This window comes from Pseudophryne corroboree, chromosome 2 (assembly GCF_028390025.1).
Source record: "Pseudophryne corroboree isolate aPseCor3 chromosome 2, aPseCor3.hap2, whole genome shotgun sequence".
NCBI lineage: Eukaryota > Metazoa > Chordata > Amphibia > Anura > Myobatrachidae > Pseudophryne > Pseudophryne corroboree.
Genome location: NC_086445.1, coordinates 618,251,892 through 618,279,084, shown reverse-complemented (window position 1 = coordinate 618,279,084; position 27,193 = coordinate 618,251,892). Strand labels below are relative to the sequence as shown.

The 27,193-nt window shown below is 44.8% G+C and overlaps 1 protein-coding gene across 1 annotated transcript in view; it reads left to right on the top strand.

Moving 5' to 3' along the window:
- Positions 1–27,193, top strand: part of LOC135004227 (NADH-cytochrome b5 reductase 1) — a 169,106-nt gene that overhangs the window by 111,252 nt on the left and 30,661 nt on the right. Inside the window, exons 6-7 of the mRNA XM_063951794.1 lie at positions 8,188–8,273; positions 15,966–16,065. Coding sequence (XP_063807864.1) covers positions 8,188–8,273; positions 15,966–16,065 — 186 coding nt within the window. The remainder of the gene's footprint in view (positions 1–8,187; positions 8,274–15,965; positions 16,066–27,193) is intronic.

Sequence of the window (27,193 nt, the reverse complement as noted above, 5' to 3'; positions counted from 1 at the left end):
AGCATCGGGGCTTAAAGGAAGAGGCAGTCCCACCATCGGATGACGGTACAGGGAGGAGGCCAAGTTTAGCTAACAGATCTTGACCTTGATTTAAGGTTTTGACGGAGAGGGTAGAGTTGTTCGCTTTAACTTGTAACATGAAGGGAAATCCCCATCTATATCGTATTTGTTGTTGGCGTAATATACGAGTAACAGGCTGGAGATCCCGTCGCTTTTGAATAGTGGAGGGGGCCAAATCCTGAAAGACTTGCAGTTGCATATCTCGGAAGTCGATCACTGGAGAGTCTCGTAGTGATATCAGAATACGTTCCTTTGAACGAAAATAATGTAGACGAACTATGACGTCCCTGGGCGGCTGTGTCGGGGCAGGCTTCGCTCGGAGGGCTCTATGGGCTCTATCACACAGACAATCAGCATCGGAAAGGTCAGGTAATACGTGCTGAAAGAAGTCTTTCAGAAAGGACGGTAGTGCTGAGCTAAGGATTGATTCCGCCACATTGTGGATGCGCAAATTGTTGCGACGGGAGTGATTTTCTTGGTCTTCTTGACGTTCTTTGAGGTCCTCCAGCTCATCATTGAGCCTAGAGAGCTCAGAATCAAGACGTTGTTGAGAGCGGCAAAGGTCGTCTGTCTTTGATTCAAGAGCGTCTGTACGATTACCAAGGGCCGTGAGGTCAGATTTGAACTCGGCGATAGCTGTGGAAAGTTCTTGCTTAAAAGCGGACTGTACCCCTTCAAGTAGACTGGTCATAACTGCTTGTATCTGTGGGTCAATACCTGTCTCCGATGAACAGGGGGAAGGAGGAGAGTTCGTGAGCGATGCAGGAGTGGGGAGGCCCTTAGATTTTTGCCCAAAAAATTTTGTGGGGGCCTGCGTGGTTTTCTTGTTTCTTTGCGCCATTATGGGGAAGTGAAGAGGATGGGTGGGATATCAAAAATGCAAAAAAAGACACAGACGTTATTTGTCGGCTGTACGTTATGTAGAGAAGGGAGAGATATAAAGAAAAACCATCACAGTCCGGGTAGGACAGGTCGTATTGTTAGGTCAGCATCTCAGACTTTGCAGAGAGAGAGGTGAGAGCCAGTGACCCTATTGTAATCCTCCCAGGGCAACTGACAAATATTGGGTAGCCTTAGTAGCAATGGACAACAGCAGGACATCAGAGTCGAGGAGAGTAAGGACCAGGCCGTGTCGGGAGGAGGGACAAGGATAAGTGGCCCCGCAGTCCACAGTGTGGCACCGAAACCCATCCTCCGTCAGGTCCGGCGGCAGGCAGCGAGCGGCGCCGGGCACCGGCAGAAATATTACGGCTCCAGAGGCTTATATAGTACACCCAGTGCAGCTGGCAGACTTGTGGTATGTAATTCTGGGAGCTATACTGTGGTTCTGGGTAGCGCAGGAGATATATGGCAGCTGAAAAAAAAAAAGTTGTTAAATAGCTGTATTATAGATGTGTGGAAGTGGATCCTGAGTGCCACCTTCAAGATGGCCGCCGTCACTGAGCTGCAGCCGGTCCCCAACAGCAGACAAGTCAGCCCAGGAGTCTTCTGTAGTGGGGTCCTCCGCCAGCCCCACCGAGAGACACGTTCAGCAGGAGAGTGCGGGTCAGTGCGAGCCGCCCGGGTACTCACTTCAGCCGCGCAGCTCCTCTCGCCTCCTCCAAGATGGCTGCCGGCACCAAACGTTCCCGGGCACCTCGCGGCTCCGTTCAGCGCTCGGCTCCCGGCTCCAGGGGCCCATGTGCGCCGTCCACAGCCCTCGGTAAGAGTCCACGGGGGGGGATAGAGTATGGGCAGCTAGGGCCGCCGAGATCCGCGCGGCTCCCGCGGGTCCGTCCCGTCCGGCCGGAGGGGGTATGAAATTGAGGTCCCGGCTTCTGTATGGGAGGAAGGCCGCAACCTGCAGGAGCAGGAAAAAACCTGTTCCCCGGCTCTGCAGCCCCTCCACTCTGATTGCCCTGGCTCAGGGACAAAATAACTGGGCACTAGCACCCGGAAAACTCTGATGGCTGTGCTATAATGGGACAACTAAGAGGCTTTCAGTAGGAGCTCTCCAGAGACACCTCTGCTCAGTCAGGCTGCAAGCCACGCCCCCCAGTAGTGCCCTTTCTATATGTTACGCCACACAGTAAAGTACCTTATACACATAATGCCAAACATTAGCAATTCCTTTATACACATACCACACAGTAATGCCTCTAACACATATGTCACACATTATTAATGTCCTTATAAACATAATGTGCCTTACACATATGCCACACATTATTAATTCCCCTGATACACATAATGACACACATACAGTAGTGCCCCTTACACATATGTTGCACATTATTAATGCCCCCTCACACATAATGACACACATAGTGCCCTTACACATATGCTGCACGTTATTAATGCATTTATGTACATGACACACATAATGCCCCTTACACATATGCCAAACAGTATTGCACAACCAACCCACCCACACACAGCACTCACACGGCTGCTAACACTGTGACCTCTGCCTCTGCTTGGATACAGATGTGTTCTCTTACATCTTGCTTCAATACACGATGCAGCAGGAGATGCCTGGCGTGAGTCAGCTGGCAGCTCCTGGCCAGCCCTGCTAATGTCGGGTGCCTTTGTCAAAAATGGGTTTTATTTGCATTGCTACATAACTAGGATGCACACAGCTTCTTCGGATAAAAATAATATGCAGCATGCCTATATTCTTTGTGCGACTGTGACTGTATCTGCAGATGAACTGTTATGTTACAGTGATTTCCAGGAATAAACTGTAACGCAGCATTTCGTATGCATATACAGCCGCAGTCACGCACAGAATACAGGCATGCCACATATCATTTTAATCAGCATAAGTTGCTTGTGCCCCTAGGTATTCCAAATGCCCTAGGCATTTGCCTAGTTTGACTATGCATAGGACCGGCTCTGCCAGCGACCACTAACTAATTTTGAAATTGCATGAAAATTTGCTGAAAACTAATTTCTACCACAGGTAGTGGATTGAGTGGTGTTTGGAGCAAAGCGTTAGGAAAAGGTCTCTGTCATGACAGAAGATTTAGGACAGGAGCTGTAGAATTTCTTCATCACTGCATGTGCCTCTGTATAAATGAACATTTGAAAAATGTGGTCATGTGTTTTATCCTGCCCATGGGGGTCATTCCGAGTTGATCGTAGCTTTGCAAAATTTTGCACAGCTACGATCAACTTTCCTGACATGCGGGGGGACGCCCAGCATGGGGCTAGTCCGCCCCGCATGTCAGTCCGGCCCCCCCCCTTGCAGAAGTGCAAAGGCATCGCATAGCGGCGATGCCTTTGCACTTCAGGAGTAACTCCCGGCCAGCGAAGCTTTAGCGAGCTGGCCGGGAGCTACTCCTCACTCCCTGGCCCGCAGCGGCTGCGTATGACGTCACGCAGCCGCTGCGGCCCGGCCCCGTTCGGTCCGGCCACGCCTGCATTGGCCAGACCGCGCCTACAAAACGGCGGCCAAACGCCGCCATTTCACCCCCTCCCGCGCATCGATTGCCTCTGCCTGTCAATCAGGCAGAGGCGATCGCTGTCCTGCCACGGCCGTCGGCCGTCCCGCAGGCGCACAAAGGCGCCGGCACATGTGCAGCAGGGACCCGTTCGCTCTGCTGCGTGAAAACGCAGCGAGCGAACGGGTCGGAATGACCCCCCCATGTTTGATCAAATACACATGGGAATGTGCCCTTTCCAACACTATCATGATGAAATGTCATTGTTACAAGCAAAGCAAGGTCCACTACTAGTGCTTTTGACAATCGCTATGGTGTTATGCCTTTCTGTGGTTTTTGGCTTCTCCTTTACTACACATTTGATTATATATTAACATAGGGACAGCTAAAATTAGCTTTTGGGCTTACAGCACGACTCTGGGCTCTGGGTTTAATGCCTGGAGCTAATCCATTACTAGCCAATTTACCCAACGCACATTAAGCCATATATTACATAAATGCCAACTTGACACTACTTGCGACTTTGGACACATAGGGGGTAATTCAGACCAGATCGCTGCTGTGCGTTTTTGCACAGCGGGCGATTAGGTCCAAACTGCGCATGCATATGCATCGCAATGCGCAGGCGTGTTGCACGGATACAAAGCAGATCGCCGATCAGCGATGGGTTTGTGCGACGGATCCGTTCGCACCGGCAATCATAAGGAGATTGACAGGAAGAAGGAGTTTGTGGGTGTCTGTTTTCAGGGAGTGCCTGGAAAAACGCAGGCGTCTCCATGCGTTTGCAGGGAGGGTTCCTGATGTCAATTCCAGTCCTGGACAGATGAGATTGCAGCGGCTGAGTAAGTCCAGGGCTGCGCAGAAATTGCACAAAATCTGTTTGTACAGCTCTGCTACACATACGTTCAGACACTTGCAAAGCTAAAATACACTCCCCCTGTAGGCGGTGACTATCTGATCGCAGCAGTGCAAAAAATCGTTTGCTAGCGATCAGGTCTGAATTGGGCCCATAGTGTGGTGCTGAATCAGATGACTGTGCGGTCAACTTAAAATAGGGAGATGCATCCATTTTTTAAGTTGCGTCAAACTCAGAATAACCCCAAAAGTTCTGTAAATGGGTATAATCAGGGCCGTTTCTTGGGGCAGGCGAGCAGTGCAACCGCACTGGGCGCCCGCTGCTCACTAACTGTGGCTCCCTGCTTCCCCCTCCTATTTCTCCCCGAGTAACCCGCTCGGGGCGCGGAGTTTCACGGAATGACGCAGTTGCATCGTTACGTCACGACGCAGCCCCGTCACTCCGCGAAACTCCCTCCCCCCCCCGAGCGGAGTACAGAGGTGGATCCAAGTTAGGAAGAGGGAAAGGCCGTGCGAGGAGCAACTGGTGAGGTGGGCCGAAGAGTGGTAATCGCCTCTGTAAGTATTCTCTATCTCTCTCTCTCTCAATGTGTAAAATGGGGACACCTGCCGTAATGTGTGAAATGGGGACTCTTGCCTGCCGTAGTGTGGGGATTTAATGTATCAAGGGCATTGCGGTGTGTGGCATAATATGGTGCAGGGGGCATTACTGTGGGGGGCTTAATATGGTAGAATTTTTTTTCCTGTGGTGGTCGTGATCTGTTGGAGCAGGGTCAAAAACTGGATTGTGAGGTAGTCTTTTCAGACGAGGCCATGCCCATTTAAATGAGACCACACCCATTTAGATGAGGCCATGCCCCCTTGCTGGGTGTGCGCGCAAGTTTTTTTTATCTAGGTGTGTGTGGGGGGGGGGGGGCACATTTTTTTATATCATGGGGGGCGCATTTTTAAATCTTGCACTGGGAGCCAAATTGGCTAGAAACAGCCCTGGGTATAATAAATGCTTATGTGGAATGAACACTTGACATAGGGGGTTATTCAGAGTTGTAAGCAAACCAAAAAAGCACATTAATGGGCAAAACCATGTTGCACTGCAGGTGGGGCATATATAACACGTGCAGAGAGAGTTAGATTTGGGTGGGGTGTTTTCAAACTGAAATCTAAATTGCAGCGTAAATACCCACCAAGGCAGGAGTTAAAGTGGGGGGAACGAGATGGAACTGTAATGGTGGGGGAAACTAGTTCAACCTCCTCCATTGCCCTGCACATAAATTCCAACAGAAAAGCCCACCCCATCACCCACGTCAATCAGTGATGCAGGCGGCGCTAGTGATACTGATGAGCTGCAACCATCTCCCCTTTTCTCAGGTCCTTGTGGCTCCATAGTCCTCCTCCATCTACAGCCTTCCCCTTCTGGTACTCACGAATGCTTTTTCTGTTGGATGGCATTCATCCCCTCCTCAGGTTAGAGTGGCATCCTTTTTTGGCACTGCATATGTGATGTCATTACGCCACCGCTTCTGAAGTGAAGAAGAGCCATGAAGAGGAGCAGGCTCTGTTCATCTTCAAGACAAGATGAGAGGGGGCTAGAGGGACAAGAGAGGTGGGGAAGCTGCTGGAGGGATACAGGGCATGGAGCTGCTGGAGGGACACAGACGGCGAGCTGCTGGAGTGACAGAAGCAGAGATGTGTATAAGGGTCATTACTTTGGGAATTATGTGTATAAGTGGCACTACTGTGGTCTTAGGCGTAAGGGGCACTACTATTGTGGGCATTATGTGTAGGGGGCACTACTACTGTGGGCATTCTGTATATAAGCAGCACTACTACTGTGGCCATTTTGTGCACCCTTTCTTTAGGACACGTGCCCCCATTACCTGGGCTTGGCCACGATGTTCACGGCCATGCCGGAGACCCTAGGATCTTAACAGGGCAGAGGATTCCAAACCAGGTCCTCTGGGCAGTCTATCATTGCAGGTTTTAAAGATATCCATGCTAAATTACAGGTGACTTAATTAGTACCACAGTCAGTTTGATGATACCATCTGTTCACAAGCATGGCTATCCTTTAAAACTGGACTGTTAGTGTACCACAGGGACCAATGGAGTAGGGTGCCATAATATCAGGGGTGTTGCTTCCCATTGGAAGCATTTTCAGCTATTGCAGTCCCATGGAGAGAAAACAGGATGCATTTAGTATCCCGATGGTCATGTGACCAATGCTGAAATCCTAACACCACTAAGGTGACCAGCGCCGAAATACCAACAGCTGACATTCTGAAGGTAAGTATCAAGGTTAGAAACTACGGGGGTCTGGTTAGCCCTAGCTCTCTTACTCCCCCCCCCCCCCACCACCACCACCACCCCTGAAGGCTTAGCCCTAACTGCGACCCCTGGAGGGTTAGGGTTAGGTGACGGGGGAGGATAAAAATACTTAACCCCTCCGATGTCAGGATCGTCAATGTCAGAACCGCCAGGATGCCATGCTGAACCAGAAAAAACACCTCCCCTTGGGACTGTCTGTCATGTGATTATCAGAAAGTGCTTTCAATGGGAAGCCACGACCAGGCAATCTCTGAGGTGGCAAATTTTACTGGGGTACCTGTCCTGCCCTTAGGTAAAATCCACAACTGGTAAGGAGAATGCAGTGGATGTTTCTCAGGGCTAAGTGTGCATGTCAATACACTATTCTCATTCTTATTAATACCCATTAATATTTACACTTATCTTAATGATTGCATGTAAAACTGTGACTAGAGAATAAAAGAAATATTGTTGTTTTATTGGTTGTCTCCTGACATATCTATTTATTGTGCATTTGTATGTGACAGGTATGCTTAGTTATATGCTTTAAAGATAGAACAATAACTACCTGATGAAGTGGAGAAAAGCAGGAAAATACTTTTTTCTTCTTGCTTTTCTCCAGTCCTCCGGCCAATTTTGCAGTCTCCTTGCCACACTCTCATCTTCCAGCTGCTTCTCTCCTCTCCTGATAGTTTAATTCCTCCCCCCCGGCTCCAATCTAGGGATGGGCCTCGACCATCGATGGTTAAACACCACCAATGCTCAAAAGTTTTTTCATTGATGTCAGAGGTCCAATGATTAATTTTTATTTCTCCCTGGTATCGTGACCCATACGATATATCCACCATCCCCATGTGACTGTCCCTGAACAGGCCCATGGCAGTTGTACTAAAACTGAAGCAGATATCTTTCACTCAGATGAAAGATGCAAACAATCTCCTCGAAGAGCTCTTTTTCGCATTGGCTGTCCGGGCGGGATGTAGTCACAATGCTGGTGTTCAGGATACCGGCGGTCACGATGCCAGCACCAGAATCCCGACACCTGTCAGAATGTCAGCACAAGAATACTGACCGCCGGGATCCCGAACGTAAGTATGCTGGGAAGGGTTGGGGTTAGGCTGCGAGAGGAGAGGCTTAGGATTAAGCTGTGAGAGGGTAAGGTTAGGGTTCATTTCCTGCTGATCCCCTGTCAGGATTAAGGGGTCTATTTACTAAGCCTTGAACAGAGATAAAGTGGACAGAGATAAAGTACAAACCAATCAGCTCCTAACTACCATGTGACAGGCTGGGTTTGAAAAATGACAGTTAGGAGCTGGTTGGCTGGTACTTTATCTCCATGCACTAAGGCTTAGTAAATAGACCCCTAAGACCTGTTGGGATTTAGACCACCGGTATCTTCACTGCCGTTCACTGCCGTTCTCACGATCCCTACCCACCCCAACAGCTAATTTCATATACATTTTGAGAAAAATATGTGACAATAAGCTGCAACTTTTATGCAGATACATAAGACATTTTTACTAAATAGATCTCTATATTTTCTCAGGTCTGACACCAATGCTGCAGTTAATCCAAAGCATATTAAAAGACCCAGAAGATGAAACAAAATGTTTCTTACTATTTGCCAATAAGGTGAGTGTGAACTTCAGTTACTATGGTGTCTCTTACCCTCTTACAATCTCATTCACCACCCACAATATACGATAGTGGTTCAATAAGTAAGGTAACAAGACCTCTCATGTGTGTAATGTTCTCTATTTCATTCTAATTTCCCACCAAGTCAGAGCAGGTAGACCACTGCTTCCTCTTATGGCCATTAGACTGTGCCTCATATCAGTCATAGGGGTAAATTTACTAAGATGGGAGTTCTATTTAAGATATTAATGAGGGGACTGTAAATACTGTTGAGACGTTATGGGTAGAAATTGCAGGCGGGGGTAAGGGAACAAAAAAGATAGTATTAGGGCTATGCTACAAGCAGCCTAGTATTAATATGTCTGATGAGGAATTGTTACTGAAGCAAATAGAAAAAGCAGCAGGATTAGGTGACGTAATAGTGATGGGAGTTTTTAACTATCCTGAGATAAATTGGACAAATGATTCATGTGATACTGCTAGGGGTAATAGGTTTTTAAATACACTAAATGATTACTTACTTCAACTAGTCGAGGAACCAACTAGGTACAATGCAATCTTAGACCTGGTATTAACAAACAATGAGGAATTGGTATCAAATATTATAGTAGGGAAGCCCATGGGAAACAGCGACCACAATGTGATCACATTCAATATCAGTTTTCATAAACAGTCCTATATAGGCTTAACTAGGACTTAAACAAAGCCAACTTTGATATGATGAAGGAAGCTTTAAGGGACATTGAATGGGAAAGTTTCAAGGTAAAAAATACTATGGAGAAATGGAAAGTATTAAAAACAGTGCTCGATAGTTATACTCGTAAATTTATTCCCATGGTCAGCAAAAAAGAAGTAATTATTCCAAACCAATGTGGCTTAACAAAAAGATTAAGGAAATAATGGGCAGAAAGAGGCGAGCATTCAGAAAATATAAATCAGACGGGAAAGCGGAGTCATTCCAGTACTATAAGGATTGTAACAAAATATGCAAAAAAGAAATAAGAGCGGCTAAAATAGAAACTGAAAAGCTAGTAGTAAAGGAAAGTAAATTAAACCCCAAAAGGTTTTTCAAATAAAGATTAAAGAAGGAGAGTATAGGCCCTTTAAAGGACAATGCGGGAGTCTTAATCAAAGATGGTAAGGACATAGCAGAAAAATTAAATGAGTTTTTGCAATAGAGGACCAGATGGCGGGATTAACACATAACCTCAACAATGATAATCTCGCACTACAAAGTGCTTTTTTAAGTGAGGAAGTTGCCTGTGACCGATTAAAAAAAAATAAGATTAACAAATCACCTAGTCCCGATGGAATTCACCCAAGGGTTCTCATGGAGCTACACTCTGAATTAGCTAGACCCCTATATTTGATTTTTATTGACTCCCTTACATCAGGCATAGTTCCAAAAGATTGGCGTATAGCGGAAGTAGTGCTGATATTCAAAAAGGGAAGTAAATCTGAACCGGGTAACTATAGACCAGTTAGTCTTACATCTACAGTAGGGAAAGTACTAGAAGGTATTTTAAGGGATTGTATACAGAAGTTCCTTGAAGCCAATAAAGTTATTAATAGGAACCAACATGGATTTTTGAAGGATAGATCATGTCAATCAAACTTACTAGGCTTTTATGAAACAGTTAGCGCGAACCTAGATCAGTGTAAGCAGGTGGATGTAATCTTTTTAGACTTTGCTAAAGCTTTCAACACAGTACCGCACATGAGACTTATCTATAAGTTACAAGAACTGGGGCTAGGGAGCACAATATGCACTTGGATTAAAAATGGGTTAGATAACAGGGAGCAGCAAGTTGTGGTAAATGGAACTTTTTCAAATTGGACTGAAGTACTTATTGGTGTGCCACAAGGGTCTGTACCTGGACCACTACTGTTTAACATTTTCATAAATGATCTAGCAGTAGGTCTAGAGAGCATGGTGTCAATTTTTGCAGACGATACCAAACTGTGTAAGGTAATAAATTCGGTGGGGGATGCTGAGTCTCTTCAGAATGATTTATTTAAACTGGAAGCATGGGTAGCCAAATGGAGAATGAGGTTCAATACAGACAAGTGTAAGGTAATGCACTTTGGTAGCAAAGAAAAAAATACCACCTACACACTAAATGGGGTATAATTAGGGGATTCTGTACTGGAAAAAGACTTAGGTGTTCACATAGATAACAAACTTAGCAGCAGTGCCCAAAGTAGGAATGCAGCAAAAAAGGCAAACAAGGTATTAGCATGCATTAAGCGGGGAATTGATGCAAGGGATGATAGTGTTATACTCCCATTATATAAATCCCTAGTGAGGCCACATCTTGAATACTGTGCACAATTTTGGGCACCATACTATAAAAAGGATATCCTGGAACTAGAAAAGGTTCAGAGGCGGGCGACCAAACTGATTAAGGGGATGGAGACGCTGGAATACGAGGAAAGGCTTGCTAGGCTAGGCATGTTTACATTGGAAAAGAGGAGATTAAGAGGGGACATGATTAACACTTACAAATATATAAGGGGACAATATACAGAGCTTGCGGAGGATCTGTTTTCATAAAATCGAAACAGAGGACATGTGGACCCCCGCTTAGGTTAGAGGAGAGGAGATTTCGCACACAGAGGCGAAAAAGTTTCTTCACAGTACAGACAATACATGTTTGAATTTCCCTGCCTGAGAAAGTAGTAATGGCAGACTCGGTCAATACTTTTAAGAATGAGCTAGATAAATTCCTAATGGATAAAGATATACAGGGTTATGGTGGGTAGATCACGCACTATCGTTAACAAAAGAGAAAAAATCACACAACGGACGACATTCACAATAGATAATTTTTGTCCTAAGAATAATACAGCGTAGGAGACCATAAACAGGTTGAACTCGATGGACAAATTGTCTTTTTTCAACCTCAGAAACTATGTAATATGATGGGTTGCTATGGGCAACATCCCATCATAAATAGAACTCACATCTTAGTAAATTTACCCCACACTATCCCAACATCAGTTGTAAGATGGTGGGGCAGATGGAAATATGGTCAAACATTGAGGTGCATAGTGTGATCAGATTTCTACGTCTAAACGGCACATCATACAGTACAGTATAATACAAATACAACAGGTGTGAACAATAATAATTGTGCACTTAATGTAGGTCCAAGTTTCCCTAATTCTGCCATTACAGTCCAGTTTTTAAGTATATCCATGCTTGAGCACAGGTGACATAGGAGGAGATTTATGACAGCTTGGAGAGCGATAGAGCGGAAAGAGATAAAGTACTAACCAATTAGCTATTAACTGTAATTTTACAGGCTGTGTTTGAAAAATGACAGTTAGGAGCTGATTGGTTGCTACTGTTGGTACTGTATTTCTCTCCACTTCATCTCTACTTGGGCGATTTAGTTGTACCGCATGCCCAATGTCTGAACGATTGGGCATCTATTGGAACTATTCAATACGAGAAGTAGAACAGAGTCTTGAAAAAACCCAGGATGCCACCCAGAACAAGTGATGAAAACCGAACTGACCTTAGTATAGGTCCCTATGTTCCCATAACGGTTTCTTTGGGCTGGTACTCGTAGATCCACTTATTTCAATCTCCATGTATCCTGGCCAACCAGAGAGGAGCCCGCGGCTGTATCTCCACCACTGATGTATTTCGGATATAGATCCTTTTTCCACACTTGGTAAGAACCGTAATGGGAACATAGGGACCTATACTAAGGTCAGTTCGGTTTTCCTCACTTGTTCTGGGTGGCATTTTGGGTTTGGTCAAGACTCTGTTGTTGTCCATATATATAAAGAAACCTTTGAGTGCACATAGGGCACTCCCTAGAGATCAGTGTCACAACAATTTTTGCTAAGGAGCACCCCAGCTGTTTCCTTGTGGTATACCTTTGCCTTCAATATACTGTATATCGAGTAAAGAATTGGAATAAATACACTCACTTCCTGTCTACAAACAAGTGGAGACTGAGATTACAAATTATTCTTTATTGTGAAGAACAACATTTGAGACTTTATTTTCTTCCAACAGTGCCTGAGTTCTACTTCTTGTTTTGTTTTGTATCAGATTAGAGAGGAGTGTGGCTCTGAAGTGGAACTGGCAGCAGTTGTTTTGGGCGCAAGTGAATAACCATTATTTGTCTGTTTTGGAACTATTCAATTGTCACTCCAAGCAAATGCCCATTAGTCACTGCAGTCACATTTTTTTCTTGCAGCCTTTGGAAGTGCAAGAAAAAATGTGTGAAAAAGTCCATGAGTTTAGCCACTTTGCATGGCTAAACCCAAGCTGTCAGACATGTTAACTACTAATGGGATTCTGATCAGAATAACAATTGAATATCTCAGATAGACGCCCATTCATACAAACGGCCAGCAAATGGTGCACAGCACAATTGACTCAGCCCCTATAAGCTTTGATAAATGTCACCATATATTAGTACCACAGTCAATTTGATTTAACCTTCTGGGCTCTAGCATGAATAGCCGTAACATGGACTGTAATGGTGGAGTATGGGAAATTCTGCGGTAGGTGATGCAATTTAGAGACTGTAACAAGCAAATGACTCAAACTATGAACAGTCCAGTAAAGTTACTTAAAAAGTGGTGTTGGTTTATCGAAGTATAACATGTTCAGCCGTACTCACTGTTGCATACACACTGGTACTTGTGGATCAAACATTTAGCGTAATGGGGATCTATACAGCTCACCAGCCTGTGAGTGTATAATGCAAATGAGTAGCAATGCAGGAATGCTGGAACAGCTTTATGCATGTAATCACTATGGTCTGTCTGGAGCTAATTGAGAGACTTGTGTCTCCACCATATCATGTCTAACACAGGGGCAGATGTACTAAGCCTTAAGAGTGTACAGTACCAGCCATTCAGCTCCTAACTGCCAATTTTCAAACAGCCTGCAACATGGCAATTATTAGCTGATTGTTTGGTACTTTATCTCTCTTGACTTTATCAATCTCCAGGGCTTAGTACATCTCCCCCACAGTATCTACTCTTCTAATTAAGGACCTACAAGGAGGTTGCAGTCACATGGTGCAGCAGAACATCAGATTGAAGGATAGACCTACCTAGAGAGAGCGTACTGCTTTCTAACAAAATATGTAGGGAGAGATGTACTAAGCCTTGGAGAGTGATAAAAAAAAGATAATCTACAAGCGCCTAGCTGTCATTTTACAGGTTGCATTTGAAAAATGACAGTTGGGAGCTGATTGGTTGGTAGTTTATCTCTCTTCACTTTATCGCTTTCCAAGGCTTAGTACATCTGCCCCAAAATGTGGTAAGGTGGAGAAAGACAATCCTCTGAAGAATCTTGTAAGCATATGGGAGGAGGGAGAAGGGGTGTAGTATGGCTGACCGATGGTCTCCTGACCGCCGGTTAGCATACCGAGGGGCGAGTGCAGCAAGCCCCTTGCGGTCTCGGTGGCGACCTGCAGTCGCCATGGGTTCTATTCCTACTCTATGGGTGTCGTAGACACCCACAAGTGGAAATAGTCCCTGTTGGTCGGCATGCCGACCATCGGGATAGTGAGGGGGCTGGATTTTGGGGGAGGTCATATGACCTTCGGTCTGCTGAATACCACCCGGGTGAAGGGGTGAAAGTTAGAAAGTCAGGGACAAGTGAGGGTTTCTTAAGGATAAGTGAGACAAGGGTGTCTTTGAAGGAAGAGGGGAAAGAGATAGAGAGCAATGGTATATTTACTACAGTGCAGGTTTATAGAAGTGGACATGATCGTAGCAGCAACAAATCAGATTTTAGCTATTATCTTCTAGAAGGTGCTAGATAAATGATAAGTAGAATCTGATTGCTTGCTATGGGTGTGAGGATACAGATTTTCTGATCACTCAATCACTCAGATAAACAGTTCTGTAAAATGGAAAAATCCACTTTATTGTAAATACAGTATATACACACACAGGACATTCTAAAATAAACAATTACAAGCCAGGATGGTATATCACTTACTAGGTCCCTACAGTAAATGACTACAGATGCCTGCTGTTAAATGTAAGTAGTAGTTCTGTGTTTTCAATTTTTAACATACACAATAAAAATGTTGTACAGAAATAAAATTTGTATATCAGTGAGAGAAGTCCAGATTGTGTAGATGGCGAATTAGATCCTCCCTCACCTTCACAAGGTGTGAGCTCAAAAGGGAGAATCTTCACAATCTGGATTGGTGAGTCATAGATAACAGACCCTACGTGTTTCGTCTTAACGACTTCATCGGGGATAATTCACAAAAAAGGGCAGGACCACAAGACTTGAGTTTATATAGGGCAAGAAGCATACAGCTACCTTGGAGAGTCTTTTCTCTAAACAAACCCTATCAGGGTCCCTAATCACAAAAATTTGCGATGAAAGTCATAAATAATGATCGTATAGATGTCCTTAAACACACATGGACTAAAAGACTTTAAATCCAATTGATTTAAATGAAGCAAATTTCAATGTGTAACATATTGTGTATGTTAAAAATTGTGTCAATAAACCAATAATTGGTACTAATTGGCCTTTATGGCCTTTTGTCTGGGTGATTTTTCGGTGAGGGGATATCTGTTACAGGATACCGTGTGAATAATCTCTTTAAGAATTCTCCAACCTACAGTCTGCACCCATTGGGTCCATTGCTTTGAAGATTTAAAGAATAAATATTCAAGGAATATAGTGCACTTAAGCATTCTGTTTGTTCTATGCTTATTTGAAACCGCACAACAGAGGTCTCTCCTGTAGTGCTGCTTTTGTCTGTGCGCAAGATAAGGATATTGGCCCTCATTCCGAGTTGTTCGCTCGCAAGCTGCTTTTAGCAGCTTTGCACACGCTAAGCCGCCGCCTACTGGGAGTGAATCTTAGTTTGTCAAAATTGCGAACGAAAGATTCGCAATATTGCGAAAAGACTTCTCTGTGCAGTTTCTGAGTAGCTCGAGACTTACTCTGCCAGTGCGATCAGTTCAGTGCTTGTCGTTCCTGGTTTGACGTCACAAACACACCCAGTGTTCGCCCAGACACTCCTCCGTTTCTCCAGCCACTCCCGCGTTTTTCCCAGAAAAGGTAGCGTTTTTTCAAACACTCCCATAAAACGGCCAGTTTCCGCCCAGAAACACCCATTTCCTGTCAATCACATTACGATCACCAGAACGAAGAAAAAACCTCGTAATGCCGTGAGTAAAATACCTAACTGCATAGCAAATTTACTTGGCACAGTCACAGTGCGAACATTGCGCATGCGCAGTTAGCGGAAAATCGCTGCGATGCGAAGAAAATTACCGAGCGAACAACTCGGAATGACCACCATTGTTTTTTGTGATATATATCAGTCAGACCATGCATAAGACTTCGGTCTACTACCATCTAGTGGTAAGTTCACTTTTTAACCCCGTCCTGAGCACCAGATAGTGGTTGTTTTCTGGTTGAGCGGTCTTTACACAGTCTGGTGGTAGACCGAAGTCGACAGACGTGTAATGTATTGGCATGTAATATCATGGCATCTGTGCATCTAACATGCTGATTTAGGTCAATGGAGTAAAAGTTGTTATGGATGTTGCCTTACTGACCCATAAATTTACTGTCACTGTTGCGACATTATGAGCTCATTGACATAAACATTTAATCAAGTTGCTGCTATATATATAATATATATATATATATATCTGTATCAATCTGTATCTATCTTTCAGACAGAACAGGATATTCTCCTGCGTGATGACCTTGAGAAGCTAAAGGAAAAGGATTCAGAACGCTTCAAGCTCTGGTTTACTGTGGATAGTGCTCCAGAAGGTTAGCAAATTATTACAACAGGACACACACAGCAAAGGTCTCATTCTCTGTAGATGTAAACAAGAAGCAAAAATAACCTAAACCTATTGTTTACTACTACTATTAATTAGCGATCATTAGGGTGAGGATTCTGTGATTGCTGTACAGGTTGAGTATCCCATATCCAAAATGCTTGGGACCAGAAGTATTTTGGATATTGGATTTTTCCGTATTTTGGAATAATCGCATACCATAATGAGATATCATGGTGATGGGACCTAAGTCTAAGCACAGACTGCATTATGTTTCAAATACACCTTATACACACAGCCTGAAGGTCATTTTAGCCAATATTTTGTATAACTTTGTGCATTAAACAAAGTTTGTGTACATTGAGCCATCCGAAAACAAAGGTTTCACTATCTCAGTCTCACTCAAAAAATTCAGTATTTCGGAATATTCCATATTTCGGAATATTTGGATATGGGATACTCACCCTGTATTACTTTCTGCAGAGCCATAACTAGACATTTCGGTGCCTTGAGCCAGAAAAAGCATTCATGGCCCACCCCCATATTTTTCAAACAGAGACATAAGGCAAGCCCAGGTGTCCAGTGAAAGCATTTGCTATGATGCCCCTTCTCACATAAAACATATATATGTTTTTTATTTATATATATATATATATATATATATACACACACACACACACACACACATGTGCAGTATAGGTTACCTATACACACTGAGCACTCCCAAGAAAATGGATTTGGACACCAATCTTCTTATGCCATCATGTATCCACTTAATTTGAGAGCTCTTTGTCATTTAGTTACATTATTCTTTATTTAAATCACACATTTCTTAGTTGTCATACCTCAGGACCTTCAGTTGCATCCTCCTTTATTTAAAGCACGCTTTTCAAAATACTATCATAATTGAGATTCAAACCCATGATCTTCAATATTGCAGTCATTTTGAGAGTATTTTTAAATGTGTGCCTTAAATAATGGAGTATGAGGGAAAATGGGGGCAGCCAGGTGATGCTGGGGATTAAAGAGGAGTACATTGCAAATGAGATCAATTAAAACAGAAACTTACCAGGTTTCGCAGAACAGCATCCCCTGCCATGTGGTTCCCTAAGCGGTGGCACATGACACACCACCCTAGTTACATCTCTGATTTTCTGAGTAAATTTCAAAATGTCCACAATCTTTCTGATTAAACTTTTTTGTGCATATACACTAGATCTATATTTGGTAAATTTCAAGTCATATTCATTAGAGATGAGCGGGTTCGGTTTCTCTGAATCCGAACCCGCCAGAACTTCATGTTTTTTTTCACGGGTCCGAGCGACTCGGATCTTCCCGCCTTGCTCGGTTAACCCGAGCGCGCCCGAACGTCATCATGACGCTGTCGGATTCTCGCGAGGCTCGGATTCTATCGCGAGATTCGGATTCTATATAAGGAGCCGCGCGTCGCCGCCATTTTCACACGTGCATTGAGATTGATAGGGAGAGGACGTGGCTGGCGTCCTCTCCGTTTAGAATTAGAATAGATTAGAGAGACACTTGATTTACTAATTTTGGGGAGCATTAGGAGTACTCAGTAGTGTACAGTGCAGAGTTTTGCTGATAGTGACCAGTGACCACCACTTTTATTTATAATCCGTTCTCTGCCTGAAAAAAGCGATACACAGCACACAGTGACTCAGTCACATACCATATCTGTGTGCACTGCTCAGGCTCAGGCCAGTGTGCTGCATCATCTATTATCTATATATAATATTATATATATCTGTCTGACTGCTCAGCTCACACAGCTTATAATTGTGGGGGAGACTGGGGAGCACTACTGCAGTGCCAGTTATAGGTTATAGCAGGAGCCAGGAGTACATAATATATTATATAGTGAGTGACCACCAGACACACAGTGCAGTTTATTTAATATATCCGTTCTCTGCCTGAAAAAAGCGATACACACAGTGACTCAGTCAGTCACATACCATATCTGTGTGCACTGCTCAGGCTCAGGCCAGTGTGCTGCATCATCTATATATATTATATATCTGTCTGACTGCTCAGCTCACACAGCTTATAATTGTGGGGGAGACTGGGGAGCACTACTGCAGTGCCAGTTATAGGTTATAGCAGGAGCCAGGAGTACATAATATTATATTAAAATTAAACAGTGCACACTTTTGCTGCAGGAGTGCCACTGCCAGTGTGACTAGTGACCAGTGACCTGACGACCACCAGTATATATAATATTAGTAGTATACTATCTCTTTATCAACCAGTCTATATTAGCAGCAGACACAGTACAGTGCGGTAGTTCACGGCTGTGGCTACCTCTGTGTCGGCACTCGGCAGCCCGTCCATAATTGTATATACCACCTAACCGTGGTTTTTTTTTCTTTCTTTATACATACATACTAGTTACGAGTATACTATCTCTTTATCAACCAGTCTATATTAGCAGCAGACACAGTACAGTGCGGTAGTTCACGGCTGTGGCTACCTCTGTGTCGGCACTCGGCAGCCCGTCCATAATTGTATATACCACCTAACCGTGGTTTTTTTTTCTTTCTTTATACATACATACTAGTTACGAGTATACTATCTCTTTATCAACCAGTCTATATATTAGCAGCAGACACAGTACAGTGCGGTAGTTCACGGCTGTGGCTACCTCTGTGTCGGCACTCGGCAGCCCGTCCATAATTGTATATACCACCTAACCGTGGTTTTTTTTTCTTTCTTTATACATACATACTAGTTACGAGTATACTATCTCTTTATCAACCAGTCTATATTAGCAGCAGACACAGTACAGTGCGGTAGTTCACGGCTGTGGCTACCTCTGTGTCGGCACTCGGCAGCCCGTCCATAATTGTATATACCACCTAACCGTGGTTTTTTTTTCTTTCTTTATACATACATACTAGTTACGAGTATACTATCTCTTTATCAACCAGTCTATATATTAGCAGCAGACACAGTACAGTGCGGTAGTTCACGGCTGTGGCTACCTCTGTGTCGGCACTCGGCAGCCCGTCCATAATTGTATATACCACCTAACCGTGGTTTTTTTTTCTTTCTTTATACATACATACTAGTTACGAGTATACTATCTCTTTATCAACCAGTCTATATTAGCAGCAGACACAGTACAGTGCGGTAGTTCACGGCTGTGGCTACCTCTGTGTCGGCACTCGGCAGCCCGTCCATAATTGTATATACCACCTAACCGTGGTTTTTTTTTCTTTCTTTATACATACATACTAGTTACGAGTATACTATCTCTTTATCAACCAGTCTATATATTAGCAGCAGACACAGTACAGTGCGGTAGTTCACGGCTGTGGCTACCTCTGTGTCGGCACTCGGCAGCCCGTCCATAATTGTATATACCACCTAACCGTGGTTTTTTTTTCTTTCTTTATACATACATACTAGTTACGAGTATACTATCTCTTTATCAACCAGTCTATATATTAGCAGCAGACACAGTACAGTGCGGTAGTTCACGGCTGTGGCTACCTCTGTGTCGGCACTCGGCAGCCCGTCCATAATTGTATATACCACCTAACCGTGGTTTTTTTTTCTTTCTTTATACATACATACTAGTTACGAGTATACTATCTCTTTATCAACCAGTCTATATATTAGCAGCAGACACAGTACAGTGCGGTAGTTCACGGCTGTGGCTACCTCTGTGTCGGCACTCGGCAGCCCGTCCATAATTGTATACTAGTATCCAATCCATCCATCTCCATTGTTTACCTGAGGTGCCTTTTAGTTGTGCCTATTAAAATATGGAGAACAAAAATGTTGAGGTTCCAAAATTAGGGAAAGATCAAGATCCACTTCCACCTCGTGCTGAAGCTGCTGCCACTAGTCATGGCCGAGACGATGAAATGCCAGCAACGTCGTCTGCCAAGGCCGATGCCCAATGTCATAGTACAGAGCATGTCAAATCCAAAACACCAAATATCAGTAAAAAAAGGACTCCAAAACCTAAAATAAAATTGTCGGAGGAGAAGCGTAAACTTGCCAATATGCCATTTACCACACGGAGTGGCAAGGAACGGCTGAGGCCCTGGCCTATGTTCATGGCTAGTGGTTCAGCTTCACATGAGGATGGAAGCACTCAGCCTCTCGCTAGAAAAATGAAAAGACTCAAGCTGGCAAAAGCAGCACAGCAAAGAACTGTGCATTCTTCGAAATCCCAAATCCACAAGGAGAGTCCAATTGTGTCGGTTGCGATGCCTGACCTTCCCAACACTGGACGTGAAGAGCATGCGCCTTCCACCATTTGCACGCCCCCTGCAAGTGCTGGAAGGAGCACCCGCAGTCCAGTTCCTGATAGTCAGATTGAAGATGTCAGTGTTGAAGTACACCAGGATGAGGAGGATATGGGTGTTGCTGGCGCTGGGGAGGAAATTGACCATGAGGATTCTGATGGTGAGGTGGTTTGTTTAAGTCAGGCACCCGGGGAGACACCTGTTGTCCGTGGGAGGAATATGGCCGTTGACATGCCAGGTGAAAATACCAAAAAAATCAGCTCTTCGGTGTGGAGGTATTTCACCAGAAATGCGGACAACAGGTGTCAAGCCGTGTGTTCCCTTTGTCAAACTGTAATAAGTAGGGGTAAGGACTTTAACCACCTCGGAACATCCTCCCTTATACGTCACCTGCAGCGCATTCATAATAAGTCAGTGACAAGTTCAAAAACTTTGGGTGACAGCGGAAGCAGTCCACTGACCAGTAAATCCCTTCCTCTTGTAACCAAGCTCACGCAAACCACCCCACCAACTCCCTCAGTGTCAATTTCCTCCTTCCCCAGGAATGCCAATAGTCCTGCAGGCCATGTCACTGGCAATTCTGACGAGTCCTCTCCTGCCTGGGATTCCTCCGATGCATCCTTGCGTGTAACGCCTACTGCTGCTGGCGCTGCTGTTGTTGCCGCTGGGAGTCGATGGTCATCCCAGAGGGGAAGTCGTAAGCCCACTTGTACTACTTCCAGTAAGCAATTGACTGTTCAACAGTCCTTTGCGAGGAAGATGAAATATCACAGCAGTCATCCTACTGCAAAGCGGATAACTGAGTCCTTGACAACTATGTTGGTGTTAGACGTGCGTCCGGTATCCGCCGTTAGTTCACAGGGAACTAGACAATTTATTGAGGCAGTGTGCCCCCGTTACCAAATACCATCTAGGTTCCACTTCTCTAGGCAGGCGATACCGAGAATGTACACGGACGTCAGAAAAAGACTCACCAGTGTCCTAAAAAATGCAGTTGTACCCAATGTCCACTTAACCACGGACATGTGGACAAGTGGAGCAGGGCAGGGTCAGGACTATATGACTGTGACAGCCCACTGGGTAGATGTATGGACTCCCGCCGCAAGAACAGCAGCGGCGGCACCAGTAGCAGCATCTCGCAAACGCCAACTCTTTCCTAGGCAGGCTACGCTTTGTATCACCGCTTTCCAGAATACGCACACAGCTGAAAACCTCTTACGGCAACTGAGGAAGATCATCGCGGAATGGCTTACCCCAATTGGACTCTCCTGTGGATTTGTGGCATCGGACAACGCCAGCAATATTGTGTGTGCATTAAATATGGGCAAATTCCAGCACGTCCCATGTTTTGCACATACCTTGAATTTGGTGGTGCAGAATTTTTTAAAAAACGACAGGGGCGTGCAAGAGATGCTGTCGGTGGCCAGAAAAATTGCGGGACACTTTCGGCGTACAGGCACCACGTACAGAAGACTGGAGCACCACCAAAAACTACTGAACCTGCCCTGCCATCATCTGAAGCAAGAAGTGGTAACGAGGTGGAATTCAACCCTCTATATGCTTCAGAGGTTGGAGGAGCAGCAAAAGGCCATTCAAGCCTATACAATTGAGCACGATATAGGAGGTGGAATGCACCTGTCTCAAGTGCAGTGGAGAATGATTTCAACGTTGTGCAAGGTTCTGATGCCCTTTGAACTTGCCACACGTGAAGTCAGTTCAGACACTGCCAGCCTGAGTCAGGTCATTCCCCTCATCAGGCTTTTGCAGAAGAAGCTGGAGGCATTGAAGAAGGAGCTAAAAGGGAGCGATTCCGCTAGGCATGTGGGACTTGTGGATGCAGCCCTTAATTCGCTTAACAAGGATTCACGGGTGGTCAATCTGTTGAAATCAGAGCACTACATTTTGGCCACCGTGCTCGATCCTAGATTTAAAGCCTACCTTGGATCTCTCTTTCCGGCAGACACAGGTCTGCTGGGGTTGAAAGACCTGCTGGTGACAAAATTGTCAAGTCAAGCGGAACGCGACCTGTCAACATCTCCTCCTTCACATTCTCCCGCAACTGGGGGTGCGAGGAAAAGGCTCAGAATTCCGAGCCCACCCGCTGGCGGTGATGCAGGGCAGTCTGGAGCGACTGCTGATGCTGACATCTGGTCCGGACTGAAGGACCTGACAACGATTACGGACATGTCGTCTACTGTCACTGCATATGATTCTCTCAACATTGATAGAATGGTGGAGGATTATATGAGTGACCGCATCCAAGTAGGCACGTCACACAGTCCGTACTTATACTGGCAGGAAAAAGAGGCAATTTGGAGGCCCTTGCACAAACTGGCTTTATTCTACCTAAGTTGCCCTCCCACAAGTGTGTACTCCGAAAGAGTGTTTAGTGCCGCCGCTCACCTTGTCAGCAATCGGCGTACGAGGTTACATCCAGAAAATGTGGAGAAGATGATGTTCATTAAAATGAATTATAATCAATTCCTCCGCGGAGACATTGACCAGCAGCAATTGCCTCCACAAAGTACACAGGGAGCTGAGATGGTGGATTCCAGTGGGGACGAATTGATAATCTGTGAGGAGGGGGATGTACACGGTGATATATCGGAGGGTGAAGATGAGGTGGACATCTTGCCTCTGTAGAGCCAGTTTGTGCAAGGAGAGATTAATTGCTTCTTTTTTGGGGGGGGTCCAAACCAACCCGTCATATCAGTCACAGTCGTGTGGCAGACCCTGTCACTGAAATGATGGGTTGGTTAAAGTGTGCATGTCCTGTTTTGTTTATACAACATAAGGGTGGGTGGGAGGGCCCAAGGACAATTCCATCTTGCACCTCTTTTTTCTTTTCTTTTTCTTTGCATCATGTGCTGATTGGGGAGGGTTTTTTGGAAGGGACATCCTGCGTGACACTGCAGTGCCACTCCTAGATGGGCCCGGTGTTTGTGTCGGCCACTAGGGTCGCTAATCTTACTCACACAGTCAGCTACCTCATTGCGCCTCTTTTTTTCTTTGCGTCATGTGCTGTTTGGGGAGGGTTTTTTGGAAGGGACATCCTGCGTGACACTGCAGTGCCACTCCTAGATGGGCCCGGTGTTTGTGTCGGCCACTAGGGTCGCTAATCTTACTCACACAGTCAGCTACCTCATTGCGCCTCTTTTTTTCTTTGCGTCATGTGCTGTTTGGGGAGGGTTTTTTGGAAGGGACATCCTGCGTGACACTGCAGTGCCACTCCTAGATGGGCCCGGTGTTTGTGTCGGCCACTAGGGTCGCTAATCTTACTCACACAGTCAGCTACCTCATTGCGCCTCTTTTTTTCTTTGCGTCATGTGCTGTTTGGGGAGGGTTTTTTGGAAGGGACATCCTGCGTGACACTGCAGTGCCACTCCTAGATGTGCCCGGTGTTTGTGTCGGCCACTAGGGTCGCTAATCTTACTCACACAGCTACCTCATTGCGCCTCTTTTTTTCTTTGCGTCATGTGCTGTTTGGGGAGGGTTTTTTGGAAGGGCCATCCTGCGTGACACTGCAGTGCCACTCCTAGATGGGCCCGGTGTTTGTGTCGGCCACTAGGGTCGCTAATCTTACTCACACAGCTACCTCATTGCGCCTCTTTTTTTCTTTGCGTCATGTGCTGTTTGGGGAGGGTTTTTTGGAAGGGACATCCTGCGTGACACTGCAGTGCCACTCCTAGATGGGCCCGGTGTTTGTGTCGGCCACTAGGGTCGCTAATCTTACTCACACAGTCAGCTACCTCATTGCGCCTCTTTTTTTCTTTGCGTCATGTGCTGTTTGGGGAGGGTTTTTTGGAAGGGCCATCCTGCGTGACACTGCAGTGCCACTCCTAGATGGGCCCGGTGTTTGTGTAGGCCACTAGGGTCGCTAATCTTACTCACACAGCTACCTCATTGCGCCTCTTTTTTTCTTTGCGTCATGTGCTGTTTGGGGAGGGTTTTTTGGAAGGGCCATCCTGCGTGACACTGCAGTGCCACTCCTAGATGGGCCCGGTGTTTGTGTCGGCCACTAGGGTCGCTAATCTTACTCACACAGCTACCTCATTGCGCCTCTTTTTTTCTTTGCGTCATGTGCTGTTTGGGGAGGGTTTTTTGGAAGGGACATCCTGCGTGACACTGCAGTGCCACTCCTAGATGGGCCCGGTGTTTGTGTCGGCCACTAGGGTCGCTTATCTTACTCACACAGCGACCTCGGTGCAAATTTTAGGACTAAAAATAATATTGTGAGGTGTGAGGTATTCAGAATAGACTGAAAATGAGTGTAAATTATGGTTTTTGAGGTTAATAATACTTTGGGATCAAAATGACCCCCAAATTCTATGATTTAAGCTGTTTTTTAGTGTTTTTGGAAAAAAACACCCGAATCCAAAACACACCGGAATCCGACAAAAAAAATTCGGTGAGGTTTTGCCAAAACGCGTTCGAACCCAAAACACGGCCGCGGAACCGAACCCAAAACCAAAACACAAAACCCGAAAAATTTCAGGCGCTCATCTCTAATATTTATGAGTAATTTTTGCAATAAAATCATATTTTAGTAATATTGTACGAAAATACTCAACTACAGGTAAAAGGATATTGTTGACCTTTTTAGGATTAGTTGGTGGGTTTGAGCAAATAATGTCAATATCTGTCACTAAATACAATTTTAACATAACTAAGAAAAACACATACCCATTCATGGTGGAAGGCTGCCACATTAGAAGCCACTCTGTCAGACCCTTTTCCTCTATTGATTCAGGCCCGGGAGGATGGGGCCTTGGTTACAGTTTGCAGTGGAGTACTGTTTGGGTAGTTTCACATACTCTAGTGTTGTTGATGAATTGCATGATAAGCGTCTGAAATTCTTGAAGACCAGGTATATGTAGCCTGGGACGTTAGAACTGTTCAACTTCAGTTCTAGGGGGCTGTAGTTTATACATAGGGAGTTTTGTCCTGGTGCTTTTTCCATCTTATTGGTGTATAAAAGTAATATAATGTTTTCCAAGCAATGTGGTTATAAAATGAAAAGAAAAGAAAACAAGATTATAATTTTTTTACAAATTCCATAATTTTTATTTGGTTTTAAAACAGTCAAACAAACATTGAAACATCCACAACAATTGGTTAGGTAGATCAGAGAATGCAAACCAAATCATGGAAATACATACAAACAAGAAAACAATAAAGAAAAATATGCAATACAAATATGGTCTTGGTGTGGACTCCGGTTGTACATAGAGAAATGTAGGGTACTCTGAAAAGTTGACAGATGGTTAAATGGGCTACTTATACATGGCAATGAACGTAAACACATAAAACACACTATCATGGAGAACGAGATGGGGCTGCACACGCCTTAGTGCTTTTTATTATCCTTCATTTATAGTGGTATCACCATGTTAAGCTACACAGTGAGGGAAGAGAGAACCTGAGCATACGGAGAGGAAAGCCATCTGTCCCATGTTTTATAAAATTTATCGGAGCTTTTCTAGAAATATACACAAACTTATCATGGGACACTACCGTGTTCACCAGAGGTATCCATATATTAACATCAGGAGCCCGTGGGCGCCATCCAAGAGCGAGCCACCAATACCTTGGCAAGAGCGCAGAGGTTAAATATATAATGTCTAGAATTAGCATCCAAGATTTCCTCATCAAGTACCACGGGGATACAAACAGTAGGAGTAAGTACGTCTGATGGTATACCCGTGGATAAAAACAGCTTTCCAAAATGCACTCACTATAAAACAGGTTCATAGTAAATGCCAAAAAGTGCCATCCGGCGAACCACATTTCGGGCACTTAGAGACACTTCTTCTCCCCCCCCCCCCTCCCCCCTCCATTATAGACAATTTAGATGGAGTAATATATACCCGATGCAAAATAAATAAATGTACCTGTTGGTAATGAGCAGAAGTCGTAGCTCCCAGAGCACCAACCCAGGCATCTAAAGGAATAGGCCCTAGATCAGATTCCCATTTGGATTTGAGGCTAGGAAATGTACCAGTGTGATGGGCACTGAGCAGGGCTGAATAGATCACAGAAATGTCTCTAGATTGTCCAGTGTTCGTTAAAAGTGAATTCACAGGAGAGGTCTGAAGTACAGGTGGTATATTATCAAACTGAGACGAGCATGCATGACAGAGCTGGAGATATCTATAGAAGTGGGACCTAGGCAAAGAATAGTCCGTACGTAATTGCGCAAAGGATTTAAAAGCACCCAATAGATATAACTGGCCTATTGAACATATACCCCAGCGCCCCCACACTAACCCAATTTGTAGAGAGACAAATTCATGAAAGGAAGGAGTGTAAGTCAAAGGCCATCAGGATCCCAACCTTCACCCTGCAGCATAAAATGGGTTTGTCTCCATATCATAGTAGCTTGTTTAACTAGTGGCATTGCATGAATAGTTAAGTTATCGCTAAGTAATAACTGCAGTGGAGTGAGGCCGGTGCATTTGAGAGTCAGGAGTTGAGATATAAGTGTAACACTAGTAGTATCCTTAACCCAGGGTAGCAGATGTGACAATTGGGCTGCCATATAATTTCTATAAAAATTTAGGAAGGGCAGGACTGTCACGCTCGGCGTAAGTTGGGGTTCCGACAACCAAGTTTTGGCTGAAGGGACAGCTACCTGTGAGGAGAGTAAATGAGGTGGCTGAATGTAATTCCTCCTCATGGGGTGGAAGCCAAACTAAGTGTTAACGTTGGCCGGAGGGCGTAAAGAAAAGGAGGACTTTGTAGGAAGATAACTGTAGTTTTAATGAATAATCAGGCTGTACACGAATATTGAAGCAATTGAAGAAACTGGAAGAATTAGAGTCTATGGTTAAATGACTTGAAGAG